General features: G+C 38.5%; 1 protein-coding gene across 4 annotated transcripts in view; it reads right to left on the reverse strand.

The window, feature by feature from the left end:
• The window catches only part of MIGA1 (mitoguardin 1), an 89,159-nt gene that overhangs the window by 29,674 nt on the left and 45,463 nt on the right, over positions 1-14,022 (reverse strand). For all 4 annotated transcript variants that reach the window (XM_021096450.1, XM_003356422.4, XM_021096448.1 and 1 more), the window contains one exon: positions 1,306-1,406. In XM_021096450.1, the coding sequence (XP_020952109.1) occupies positions 1,306-1,406 (101 nt within the window). The remainder of the gene's footprint in view (positions 1-1,305; positions 1,407-14,022) is intronic.

Consider the following 14,022-nt stretch of genomic DNA (forward strand, 5'->3'; position numbering starts at 1 on the left):
CGCATGTCATTCAACAGTCAATGGTACTGTAAGATATTATTTACATGTGGGATCTAAAAAAGGCAAACCCATAGAAAGAGAGAATAGAGTGGTGGTTGGTTGCCAAAGGTTGGAGGGTGAGAAAAATGGGGAGATCCTGGTCCAAGGGTGCAAGCTTTCAGTTAGAAGATAAATAAGTCCTGGGGATCTAATGTGATTTAATGTGACATGGTGACAATAATTAATAATAATATATTTTTGTGTGAAAGTTGCTATAAGAGTAAATCTTAAATCTTAGCACCACAAAGAAAAAAAAGGGTAATCATGTGAGGTGATGAGGTGTTACTAACCTTATTGTGGTAATTATTTCACAATATATATGTATCAAATCATCACTATGTACACCTTAAACTTACACAATATTGGATGTCAATTATATCTCAATAAAGCTGGAAAAAAAAAACTTCAGAAGATAAGCCTGTCTCCATCAAATAGTAAACAAAAGAAGAAACTGCTTCTCCAAAAAACAAGTAGGTATATTCTGGGCATTGCAAACTTACAACTATAAAAATATAAGAAAAAATGTAAACAATTCAGACGATGATACTGTAAGCAATAGCTAAAATATACATATATAGAAAAATCTTGAGAGTAAGAAAGATTATGGTCAGTAGAGCTTTATTTATTTATTTATTTATTTTTGTCTTTTTGCCATTTCTTGGGCTGCTCCCACGGCATATGGAGGTTCTCAGGCTAGGGGTCTAGTTGGAGCTGTAGCTGCCAGCCTACGCCAGAGCCACAGCAATGCGGGATCCGAGCTGTGTCTGCGACCTACACCACAGCTCACGGCAAAGCCAGATCCTTAACCCACTGAGCAAGGCCAGGGATCGAACCCGCAACCTCATGGTTCCTAGTCGGATTTGTTTCCACTGTGCCAAGACAGGAACTCCTATATTTAGATCTTTGACTGATCACTTCCTTAGAAAAAAATATCTAAAAGTATAATTTCTCAGCTAAAACATACGGATATTTTAAAGACTCTTGATATAACCTGAATTGCTTTCCATTAAGACAATCACATGTCTCACCCATGATCCACAGTATATGAAAGTGCCCATCTAAAGTTTGTGTTTACACATCCACCTCTCTAAGGAGACTCTAAGCTCCTGTGGAAACTATATGTATGGTATCTTATCTCTGTATCCTGGTATCTACCAGAGTAGATGCTAAATAAATGGCTACTAAACTGAATGACATCACAAAGGCAAAACTACTTTCCAGCTGAAAAAGCATGAGCAGTCCTCATTAGGAACATACACATCCTACCTCTGCTGCTGAAGCAAAAGAATCTGTTGATGCAACACTCAAGGTGTCTCGCAGGCCAAAGTCATCCATGTTCCCCTTCATGGTGATATCTGTATCCTTATCTTAAAAGTAAAAGATACAAAGTTTAGACACTGACTTCCCTTGCCATTGCCATATTCCATATTCTAAATATAGTTGGTTTTCCTTTTTCATTTTTTAAACTTCAGCCTTTATTTAGAATACTGGAATCTGAAAGGAAAACAATACAAACTAATGGGATATAATTGGAGAAAATGCTGAAACTGATTCAAACTCATTCTTAACACTGCCAAGCAGAGGAGAAAATACCATAAAGAAATTTTAAAAAGAGATTAAATTATTTCATATTTTTAAAGCTTTTGAGTAAATAATAACTTAAGTTGGTGTGTAATGGAGTTCCCACTGGGGCTCAGTGGGTTAAGAACTCCACACAGTCTCTGTAAGGATGCGGGTTGGATCCCTGACCTCGCTCAGTGGGTTAAGGATCTGGTGTTGCCACAAGCTGTGGCATAGGTCACAGATGTGGCTCGGATCTGGCGTTGCTGTGGCTGTGGCAAAAGCCTGCTGCTGTAGCTATGATTTGACCGCTAGCCTGGGAACTTCCATATGCCACAGGTGCAGCCATAAAAAGGAACAAAAAATTGGTATATAATAACTAGAGTTAAATTATTTACCATAAATGGTAAAATCAACATATACCACAGATAGTTTGAAACAGCAATTTAAGCTGCAAGTGGCCTTGCCCAAACTGGGATAATTTGTATGTTCATTCAAAATAAATGAATTATTGGCATAAAATATTGTCTGGCTAGTCACTTATGATAAATTGATCGCTTAAAAGAAGATACCTCTGATTTTTTCAATCTTCAGGGCCTACTTTTAATTACTAAAAGGCCCGAAGTGACCAGGCTTAGATCCCTGATGTTTATTCTACTTACTTGAAGTCAAATATAACTGCTCCAATGATTTTAAAAGGCTGAAAAAGTTTAAAGTCATTTAATGGTTAATCTGAACATACCAAGACAGGCTACCTATTACCAACACACAAAAGTCTGAAAGTGGTTGTTAAAACCTTCAGGTACTATCATTAGGAATCTAACTGCTAACAAAAATGTCCAAATACAGTGCTTGCTTACAGATGTGACTACATTGTAGCAAACAACTGATATTCTTCAAATTCTTTCACAAGTATGACAAAGCAAAAGAACAAAATATATACAGATTCTTATTTTGACTTACAATCTGCTAAATTTGTCAGATACTTCATCTTTGAAAGAAAACCAGAAATCTCCGGCTTTATTCATCCAAATTTCTATTCTATCGTTCTCCCCAAAAAGTTAAGTTCATTACCTTTACCATAAATGTTCCAAATACTGTTTAAAACTCCCAAGTGCCAGAAAACAGACATTTTGTGTTTCTCTACAGGAAGCATAAAGGTTTTAAAAATTCAAACCATTAATTTAGTTGAAACTCAAAAGTTGTGCAACCAATTTATATTTCAATCTCTAAGTCAAGCAGAAGAGAGAATTGGTAAAAGGTTTAGTCCTATTAAGTATTAAAAATAACCATATATATAGCATATTTTCCTACATTATATTTAATAGGACCATAGTTGACATTTTAACCATTTGTCTTCCAACTTTAAATTATAATTGTTTTCAAATGAAGCTTACTTTAATCCTTTTAAAGTGCTGAACTTGTCAGTTTAAAATCCTACTAAATGACTATTCATGGGAAAAAATTAGGTTAAATTATCCTATTATCAAAAGTGCATTTTCTTTTAGAAACTTAAGTTTTCTTCATCAAACCTGAGAACAAACAAGGTAATTATTTCGCACTTATAAATAGCTATAGAATTGATATTTTGGGACCCTCAGTTATCCAGAAAAATTCCAAGATTCTCTTTTCACAGTGCATATGTGATTTTCAAAAACACACACACAAACTTTGAGGAATCAATTATTTACAAAATTAAATCAGCATTTACAAATTTCAAATCTTCATCTTATTTTCCATTGTTAGTATTAATTGTGCAAAAAGAACTCAAAGTACAATCTTCATTATGCCAAGGTACATTTCCAATTCAACTAAATTGAATCTTGGTTCCATATGACTTCTGCTATTTTCAGAGTTGAACACAGACATTTATCTTATATCACTTTACCTTTCAGACGTTACCCAGGAGCTGTTAAAAGTCTGTTTTACTTCACTCAACAGTAACCACCCATTCAATGTCATCCAGATCAGCTACCGTGGTTGTACTTTATTTAAAAAAAAAAAAAAAAAAAAAAAAAAAAAACCTAACAAAGAAAAATAGCTCAGAGGAACTGGAAAGTTTTATTCATTAAACCCAACTTCATAAACCAGAGACCATACCTCTGATTTCAGTAACTGTTATGATTCTGGAATGACAGGTTAATAGCTATGAAGAAAAAGAATACATCTGTTTTTTAGATAAAGCCAATAAAAAGTATAAAGAAGGAATACTGAGTAATACCTCTAATCAACTGTTTTCATGCATCCAATTAAAATTTAAAATACTCTTCTTAAAAGTATTATCAACTCTTAATCAGGGTATTAAAAACATGGACAGCACGGAAAAAAACAAAGGTTTCATCTTCATTAATACTTTCAGAAACTCCTTACCAAATTTTTCTTAGCAGAAAAAAAAAAAAAAAAAAAAAGCTAAAACTACAATGAGATATCATTACACACCAACCAGAATGAGCAAATTGGGAGGAGGAAAAAAAGGTCTTTGTTGTTGCTGTTGTTAAAGGTGCGTAGCAATGGAAACTATCACATGTCACTGGTAGAAATGTCAATTGGTAAAACCTCTGTGGAAAGTTTGGCATTATCCATGAAAGTTTAAGACTGCATTCTTATGAATACCCCTTTGGGTGGGTATTACAGAAATGGCATGCTTATACGCATAGGAATGTTCATAATAGCACTATGTATAGGCTCTAAATTGGAAAACTGTCCATCTACCACAGACCAAACTATGGTACAATGATACAATGAAATATAATAAAAATACAAAAAAATAAAATCGAATGAATTGCTACTACATGCAAGAACATGGATGAGCCTCACAATACACTGAGTGAAAAAATACAGGCATTATTTATTCACATAAAATTCAAAAACGGGCAAAACTAAACTACAATAATCAAGACTACACACTTGGTAAAACCATAAAGAAAAGTCAAGAGGTAATCAGTATGAGCATCAGGACAGTTAATTTGGGGAGGAGGTAGTAGGGATGTTGATTGGGAGGGAGTACAAAAGAATCTTTTAGAGAGCTGGTAATATTTTATTTTTCAATCTCCTTAATAGTTATACAAGCGGGTGTGATAAATCATTGTACTTTTTGGTCTTGTGCACAGTTCTTCCAAGGGTTTAAATAAAAGGAAAGAAAATACAACAATGTATCTACATATCTTGGCTCCAGATGGCTAAGAGCAGAAAAGACAATGAAATACTTTCCATATTTCAATGTTGGCAGTGAAGCTGTAAATTATTATTATGTGAAATTGAATTCTCTGACAGAGGAAGTATCTACAATGATGCTAGGTTTAGAAAGTCAAAAAGTCTGATGTCTGTTAAGTACAAAAGCAAACTGAAAATAGTTATCTGTACCCTCAAGGGGAATACCAGTAGGAGTAGTAGAGTCTAATGTCACACATATATACAACTGACAAGACTTTTTTCTCCCAGCTCATCGATTTCTCTTTGCTATTTAGTAATTGGTTTCAAATTTTGAAGTGAGAAAGTTTAGGTGGAGATAACTTTGTAGAAAGGAGACATGCAAATTATGAGACGCCTGTTATCTAATTACAACATTAGAAGTACGATTAATAGAAGCCAAATTACATGTTTCATATATCTCATAATTCTCATAATAATCCTAAGGTAGGTACCTTTTTTTTTTCCCTTTTATATATCAAAAAGCTCAGGGATGGAGTTCCCGTCGTGGCACAGTGGTTAACGAATCCGACTAGGAACCGTGAGGTTGCGGGTTCGGTCTCTGCTCTTGCTCAGTGGGTTAACGATCCGGCGTTGCCGTGAGCTGTGGTGTAGGTTGCAGACACGGCTCGGATCCCACGTTGCTGTGGCTCTGGCGTAGGTCGGTGGCTACAGCTCCGATTTGACCCCTACCTAGCCTGGGAACCTCCATATGCCGCGGGAGCGGCCCAAGAAATAGCAAAGAGACAAAAAAAAAAAAAAAGCTCAGGGATAAAGCTATATAACTGGTCCACACTCACACAGTTAAGAAGTGGAATGGCAGGATTATAACCAGGTCATCTGACCCAGATTCCATGCTATGAAACTACGGAGTGTGGTGTCCAGTATGATGGCTGATTGTCACATGTGTCAACTGAGCTCAGGAAATGTGGCTAGTAAGAATCGAGAAGCAGGTATAAAACACACAATGGATTTTGAAAACTTTGTACCCCAATATATAAATATCCTATTAATACATACTGAGTTTAAGGAAATACATTATTAAAATTAATTTCACCTCTCTCCCTTTATTTTTCATGCGGCTACTAGAAATTTCAAGTTATTTGTGGCTCACATTATATTTGTATGGCACAGCACTCTTGGAGCGTTTCTTTCTCCTATCTTATCTACAGTGCAAAGAGCTTACAAGTTCTTTGGAGGATTCAGATTCAACTCACATTTTCTGAGTGACTGCTATGTGTCCAAGGCATTCTGCTAAGTGCTTTCACAGACTATTTCATTTAATACACATAACTGTGAGACAAAAATAAGCTAATTACGTACAAGAGTGCTTTATTATAACTAAAACAAAGATTTTTTATTCAAAAATTTCAATAGCTAGTTGTTTGATTTTCAGTTTTCCACAACCTCTGTCCACACTATCTAATCTTGCTCTCCATTAATCACTAAAGAACCCTCAGCCGGAGTTCCCGTCGTGGCGCAGTGGTTAACGAATCCGACTAGGAACCATGAGGTTGTGGGTTCAGTCCCTGCCCTTGCTCAGTGGGTTAACGATCCGGCGTTGCCATGAGCTGTGGTGTAGGTTGCAGACGTGGCTCGGATCCCGCGTTGCTGTGGCTCTGGCGTAGGCCGGTGGCTACAGCTCCGATTCAACCCCTAGCCTGGGAACCTCCATATGCCGCAGGAGCGGCCCAAGAAATAGCAGCAACAACAAAAAAGACAAAAAAAAAAAAAAAAAAAAAAAGAACCCTCAGCCTTACCTGAGTACATTTACTACATATACTCCCACTTGCTGTGGAGTAATGCAGATTTGCTATTTGTTATCTGGGTAAACTGGGGATAACAATATTGATCCCACAGAGCTGTTACAAGGATTAAATGAGAGATTTGCGGAGGCACACTACTTGGTACTAAGCAAGGGCTAAGCAATTTTTGTCCGCTATTATTCACATGTATTCTTTACTCAAGTTTTTGGTTTCTTTTGCATCTTCTCCAAAGTAAAATTTCTCCTTATATTGTTTTATAACATGCAGCTCAAGTACTATCCCTGACATGCATCCTCCAAAAATTACTTAAATTTTCTTTGCTTCTATATAAAATAGTACAGAAAAAGTGTTAAAACTATGCATGAGTTTCGGAGCCAGACAGCTTAGATTCAAATTCTGACTCTACTACTTAATAGCTGTGTAACCTTGGCTAAGTTTCTTATCTTCTCCATTCCTCAGTATTCTCATTTATAAAATGGGAATAAAATCTACCTCATTGGGTGTGTGAGGATTAAACAAGTTAATACATTTGGCCCTCCATAACCACAGGTTCCACATCCAAGGAGTCAACCAACTGCAAACGGAAAAAAATTTTTTAATCCAGACTATTCCAAAAAGAAAAGCTTGAATTTGCTGTATGCCAACTATTACATAGCGTTCACATTGTATTTGCAATTACATATATAATATCTACAATGTATTAGGTATTATAAATAATCTAGAAATGATTTAAAGTATATGGGAGGGGAGTTCCTGTCATGTCGCAGCGGAAACGAATCCAACTAGGAACCATGAGGTTGCAGGTTCAACCCCTGATCTCGCTCAGTGGGCTAAGGATCTGGCATTGCCATGAGCTGTGGTGTAGGTCACAGATGCAGCTAGGATCTGGCATTGCTTTGGCTGTGGTGTAGGCCAGGCTGTAGCTCTGATTAGACCCCTAGCCTGGGAACCTCCATATGCTGCGGGAGCAGCCCTAGAAAAGGCAAAAAAGACAAAAAACAAACAAACAAAAAAAGGAGTTCCCATCATGGCTCAGCAGTTAGTGAACCTGACTAGTATCTATGTGGACACAGGTTCAGTCCCTGGCCTCACTCAGTGGGTTAAGGATCTGGTGTTGCTGTGAGCTGTGCTGTAGACCGCAGACGTGGCTCAGATCCCACGTCTGCAACCTCGCTCAGTGGGTTAAGGATCTGGTGTTGCTGTCAGCTGTGGTGTTGGTTGTAGTCTGTGGCTCTGGCCTAGGACGGAGGCTACAGCTCCGATTGGACCCCTAGCCTGGGAACCTCCACATGCTGTGGGTGTGGCCCTAAAAAGACAAAAAGACCAAAATAAATAAATAGATAAAAATAAAAAATAAAACAGTATTTTAAAAAAAGCAAAAAAAATAAACTAAAAAAGTAAAGTATATGGGAGGGACAGAACATTGCAAATCGACTATAACAAAATAAAAGTTTAAAAAAAGTGTATGGGAGGATTGTGTAGGTTTACATGCAAATAATACACCATTTTATGCACATATGTATTTTCTTCTTTTTTGGAAGTTTCAGAACTTAGGTGGCATATGGAAGTTCCCAGGCCAAGGATCAAACACAAGCAGAAGCTGCGACCCCTGTCACAGCTGCAGCAACTCCAGATCCTCATCCCATTGCCCAAGCAGGGGATTGAACCTGCACCCCCACACTGACTTAAGCCACCGCAGTCAGGTCCTTAACCCACTGTGCCACAGCAGGAACTCCAATACACCATTTTATAAAAGGGACTTCACCATCCATAGGTTTTTGTATCTACACAGAGTAGGGATGACCATATACGTAAAGTATGCATTGAATAAATGCAAGCTATTATTATTATGCAAAAAATAAGGATGTACAATTTAATACACTGACTGAATCTTTATTTAATCATTGCCTGAATACACAACCTATCTGTCCAGCTGGACTGAAACAATTTGAGTGACAGACTTTCGAATCTTCTCTTTCCTTTTTTCTTTCATTTTTTCCCCCCAGATGGCTACTACGGTTCTCAGTAGAGCATGGAACAGAGTGTAAATTTAATTATTTGTTCACACAAACTAAATAAAACTTGTTATTATAAGCTGACCATTCCCAAGACATGAAAATCCCTGCTTTAAAGCCTCTCATGTATTTCCCCTGGGTCATTTTGCCTACTATATGACTTTAACTTATTTTCAGAGTGCTGTTGAAATTCTTAGGTTTCTGATACCCAGGCCTAAATTAATTAAACTTATGATTCTATCTTGGAAACCTGAAATACGCAGCTTAAGCCCTTTATGACTCATCATTAACCTCAGAAGCATCTATAAGAAAGCATTCCACATAACTGGGTGACTAAATACAAAAAAAAAAAAAAAAAAAAAGTGCCATGTGTTACCTCTTTGGCTTTTGGTGGGGCAGTTTATTCTTAAATAGTAAATTTTTTTTTTTTTGGTCTCGCTCATGGCATACAGAAGTTCCCAGGTCAGGGATCAAACCCGAGCCACAGCAGTGACACCAGATCCTTAACCACTGAGCCACCAGGAAAATCCAAATCTAACATTTTTAAGAATTTTTTTTTTTTTTACCTGTCTCAATCACTCAAAACTTTTAAAATATTCATGTACAGACATAAACTATGTTCTTCTTTGGAAGAACACTAAACGTATGATTACTTTCAACTAAACAGCCATATTTTAGGCCAAAAATCTGACTGGATTTAAGCCTTCCTCCTTCTTTCACAATTTCATAATTCACATATTACTTAACTTTTTTCCAAAGCAGAATTTGCTTGAAAGTTAGAAAAAGAAAAAACTTCACTTCAACCCTGGACCTTGGAACCTCAGGCCAGGATCTATTTCTTTAAACCAATCCAAATGGGTTTTTTGCATGTCTCACTTTTGCCATCCCCAGGCACATTCTATTTTCTGTCACTTAGAAGACATCAGGTCTATTTTAACTTCAGCAGACTCTAATGGAGATTCCAAAGATGCCACTCTTCTTTTCAAATCCAGGCTGTCCACTGTGGATTTTATAACACCAGCAACAAGAGGAAGCCTGCCAAATGTCTCAATGTCATCTGACGTTTATGTCAGCGGCTATTCTCCAAGTGATTTTTAGCAGTTTAAATATGATTTGGAACCTTGTCTTTTCTATGGCTCTATTAAAAATGGGAAAAAAATAAAAAAATAAAAATGGAAAAGTTCCTACTGCTGACAAGACAAGCTATTTTCTGGAATCTGCTATAATCTGTTAAAGTAATTAAGAAATCTAGAAAATTACTGTGGTCCTTTGTTTATTTTCTATGACTATTTGTTCTACCCATACTGAGGATAATTCTTTATCTTTATTTAATTAGTCTTTTTGCCTTTTCTAGGGCCACACTCACAGCATATGGAGGTTCCCAGGCTAGGGGTCTAATCAGAACTGCAGCCGCCGGCCTATGCCACAGCCACAGCAATGCCAGATCCTTAACCCACTGAGCAAGGCCAGGGATCAAACCTGCAACCTCATGGTTCCCAGTCAGATTCATTAACCACTGAGCCACGATGGGAACGCCTATTATTTATTTTTTTTGGCTGCACCTGGGACATGGAGAAGTTCCCGGGTCAGGAATCATACCCAACCTGGGCCACTGCAATGACAATGCCAGATACCTAACCTACTGCGCCACAAGGGAACTCCTTCTATCTTCATTTATTTTAATGCTATGGGATAGTTTAAAAGAAAAAAAATAAAGTGGAATACAAAAACCAAAAATGACACAGGGGAGGGGGAATTGGACGAAGGTAATCAAAAGTACAAACTTCCAGCTTTGTAATATACAATATGATAAATGAGCACTGCTGTATGTTATATATGAAAATTAAGAGAGTAAATCCTTAAGAGTCCACATCACAATGAAAAAAAAAAATTTCCTATTTCTTTAATTTTGTGGGTTTTTTCTTTTTAGCTACACTAGTGGCATATGGAAGTTTTCAAGCCAGGAATCGAATCTAAGAGACAGCTGTGACCTATGCCACAGCTGTGGCAATCCCAGATCTTTAACTCACTGTGCCACAGCAGGAACTGCTTTAATTTTGTATCTATACCAGACGATAGATGCTCACTAATCTTACTGTGGTAATCATTTCATGTTGTATATATGTCAAATCATTCACGTTACATAAGGCAAATCATTATGCTGTACACCTGTGCTATACAGTAGGACCTCAGTGCTAATGAGGGTCTACTGTACAGCTCAGGGAACTATAGCCAATCTCTTGGGATAGACCATGATGAAAGATAATATAAGAAATGTACGAAAAAAAACAAAACAAAAAAAAAAAGGAGTTCCCGTCGTGGCGCAGTGGTTAACGAATCCGACTAGGAACCTTGAGGTTGCGGGTTCGGTCCCTGCGCTTGCTCAGTGGGTTAGCGATCCGGCATTGCCGTGAGCTGTGGTGTAGGTTGCAGATGCGGCTTGGATCCCGCGTTGCTGTGGCTCTGGCGTAGGCCGGTGGCTATGGCTCCGATTGGACCCCTAGTCTGGGAACCTCCATATGCCTCAGGAGTGGCCCAAGAAATAGCAAAAAAAAAAAAAAAAAAAAAAAAAAGAAATGTACGACAGGGTCACTTTGCTGTGTACCCCAGATACTGGCACAACTTTGTAAATCAACTATACTTTAATAAAGAATGTAAAAAAAAAAAAAGCTTAGGAGTTCCCGTCGTGGCGCAGTGGTTAACGAATCTGACTAGGAACCATGAGGTTGCGGGTTCGGTCCCTGCCCTTGCTCAGTGGGTTAAGGATCCGGCGTTGCCATGAGCTGTGGTGTAGGTTGCAGACGCGGCTCGGATCCCGCGTTGCTGTGGCTCTGGCGTAGGCCGGTGGCTATGGCTCTGATTCGACCCCTAGCCTGGGAACCTCCATATGCCGCAGGGGCGGCCCAAGAAATAGCAAAAAGACAAAAAAAAAAAAAAAAAAAAAAAAAAAAAAAAAGCTTAAACAGGGCTATATGTCAATTACAGCTAAATAAAACCAGAAAAAAAAGTTTCAGGAATCAAAAGAACTAAGTGAGCTAACAGATGATATTTTCCCTCAATGAAATCACTGAAACAAAAGGAAGGTTATCTTCATAATTTATCTCCTTCCCACCTTACTGAGTCACTAATTTTTTTTTTTTTTTTTTTTTTTTTTTTTTTGGCCACCCACAATAGCATGTAGATGTTCCAAGGCTAGCGATGGAACCTTCGGCACAGCAGCAACCCAAGCTGCTGCAGTGACAATGCCAGATCCTTAACCTGCTGCACCATCAGGGGAACTACCTAGATTCATTAATTCTTGATGTGTTATAACTTACAGTTTTTGCCTATGTGAAATAGTACATGCTCAAAACAGCCTGATCCTAGGCACTACCCAAAAGGAGAGTTCCACAACAGTTGTCTCTGGCTTTCCCTATTTATCAAAACTTCTTATATGCCATGATTGGCCAACATAACAACTGTGACTCCTAACTGGGAAATACAGCTGCCAATACAAAATGAGTAATAGAAGGAAAGAGAAAAGGAGTAATAGCATTTTCTACTCTTTTTTTAGAAGAAAGAAATGGATGACCCAAAGGGCCAAAAGTAATTAAAGGCAGGTCTGCAGTTATAGAGACTTCTGTGGGGCCACTAGAACAGCTGGTCACTCTGTACTACACAAAAGGCCAACGGGACAAGTGGGGGCAGACTCCAGCCCTCATCCTGGGCTTGCATCTTTCTCAAAGAAGGTCAACCTTTTTCTTATCACAAAGGTGCCCTCCCCGAGTTCCCATCGTGGTTCAGTGGTTAACGAATCCAACTAGGAACCATGAGGTTGCAGGTTCAATCCCTGGCCTTGCTCAGTGGGTTAAGGATCCGACGTTGCCATGAGCTGTGGTGTAGGTTGCAGACGCGGCTTGGATCCCATGGTGCTGTGACTCTGGTGTAGGCCAGCGGCTACAGCTCCGACTGGACCCCTAGCCTGGGAACCTCTATATGCTGAGGGAGTGACCCAAGAAATGGCAAAAAGACAAAACAAAACAAAACAAAAAACCCAAAGGTGCCCTTTCCAAGAGGCTACATGGGCCTTTATCTAAATCATACAAAGGACCTGGACGGGCTAACGTAGGTCCTAGACCTAGAAATCCAAGCAGATAAGACACAACTTAAATACAAAAAAGACAAAGGTAAGCAGCAGGAGCACCCCATCAATCTTCATTATACTGCTTTCATCTCTGAACTTACTCTGACTTGCATATATAACACCAGTTAGACCTCATTTTATAGCATTGTTAAACATTTTGAAATTGAGATTATGAGCTTTAATGCAAAAGAGGAAATTACAGGGCAAACTTCTCATGTGTTCTGCAATTTGCTGTCTGTATATTTAGAGGACTGAGTATACAAGTTAAGCCTGTAATTCATGTCACTCCCTAAAAATAAACCCTCAGGGAGTTTATCCTCTGGCCACAGTGATTTTGCAGGAAAGGAAAAGGACAAGGCCTTATAGAGTGTCAACTCCAGGCTGTCTGACATTTGACTCGTGATGATAGGTTGAGGTTATTTCCTTCTGCTGCCAAGCTCTTTCATTGCTAAATGTTCTATCTGGCTGCTTTCCAAAAAGAAAAGAAAAATATCTCTCCAGTGGTCAGGAGGTCCCACTTTACAGCTTTTCCCGGTCTCTGCCAGAGAATTTGTGCAGTCAGTACTCAGCTAGAAAAATTCCTAATTTTCTCTTGAAGGACGTCTCACTGTCTCAATGAAATCCTATGCATAAGTGAACATAAAGATGTATAAAATATTTACATTGTACCAGTCAACTCTTTCACAAGATCCTGCAAACACACAAATTTGACCATGACTTATAATTTTCAGTGGCTCCCTTTTGCCTAAAAGCATAAAACAAGGACCTTCAGGAGTTCCCACTGTGGGCACATCAGGTTAAGGCTCTGGCATTATCTCGGTGGCACTGGTTCAATCCCCAGCCTGGTGCAGTGGGTTGAGTATTGCTGCAGCTGTGGCAGAGGTTGCAGCTGCAGGTCTCATTTGATCCCTGGACTGGGAACTTCCATATGTCTCAGGAGCAGCCATTAAAAAAAAAAAAAAAAAAAAAAATCAATCAATCAATCAATCAAGGACTTTCTTGATTTATCTCCTGCCCATCTTTCTAGATTCACCTCCCACCACTCTCCTACATGTGCTGTGTTCCCAAGACATACCAAACAACTTAAAGTTCCCTGAATTAGTTCCCTCCACTCTACACCTTGACCCATGTTGTTCCCTCTCCTGGGAATGCCCTTTTCTCAAGTTCCTAGTGGACAGTCTTTCTCCAAGTGTCGCACTTTTCTTTGGTGTTTCAATAGCACCTTCTAAACAGATTATTACAGCACTTACTCCACTGTGGTATAAATTTTTTTTTTTTTTTTGCTTTTTGCTTTTTGCTTTTTAGGCCCACACCTGCAGCATATGGAGGT

Source organism: Sus scrofa, chromosome 6, assembly GCF_000003025.6.
Source record: "Sus scrofa isolate TJ Tabasco breed Duroc chromosome 6, Sscrofa11.1, whole genome shotgun sequence".
NCBI lineage: Eukaryota > Metazoa > Chordata > Mammalia > Artiodactyla > Suidae > Sus > Sus scrofa.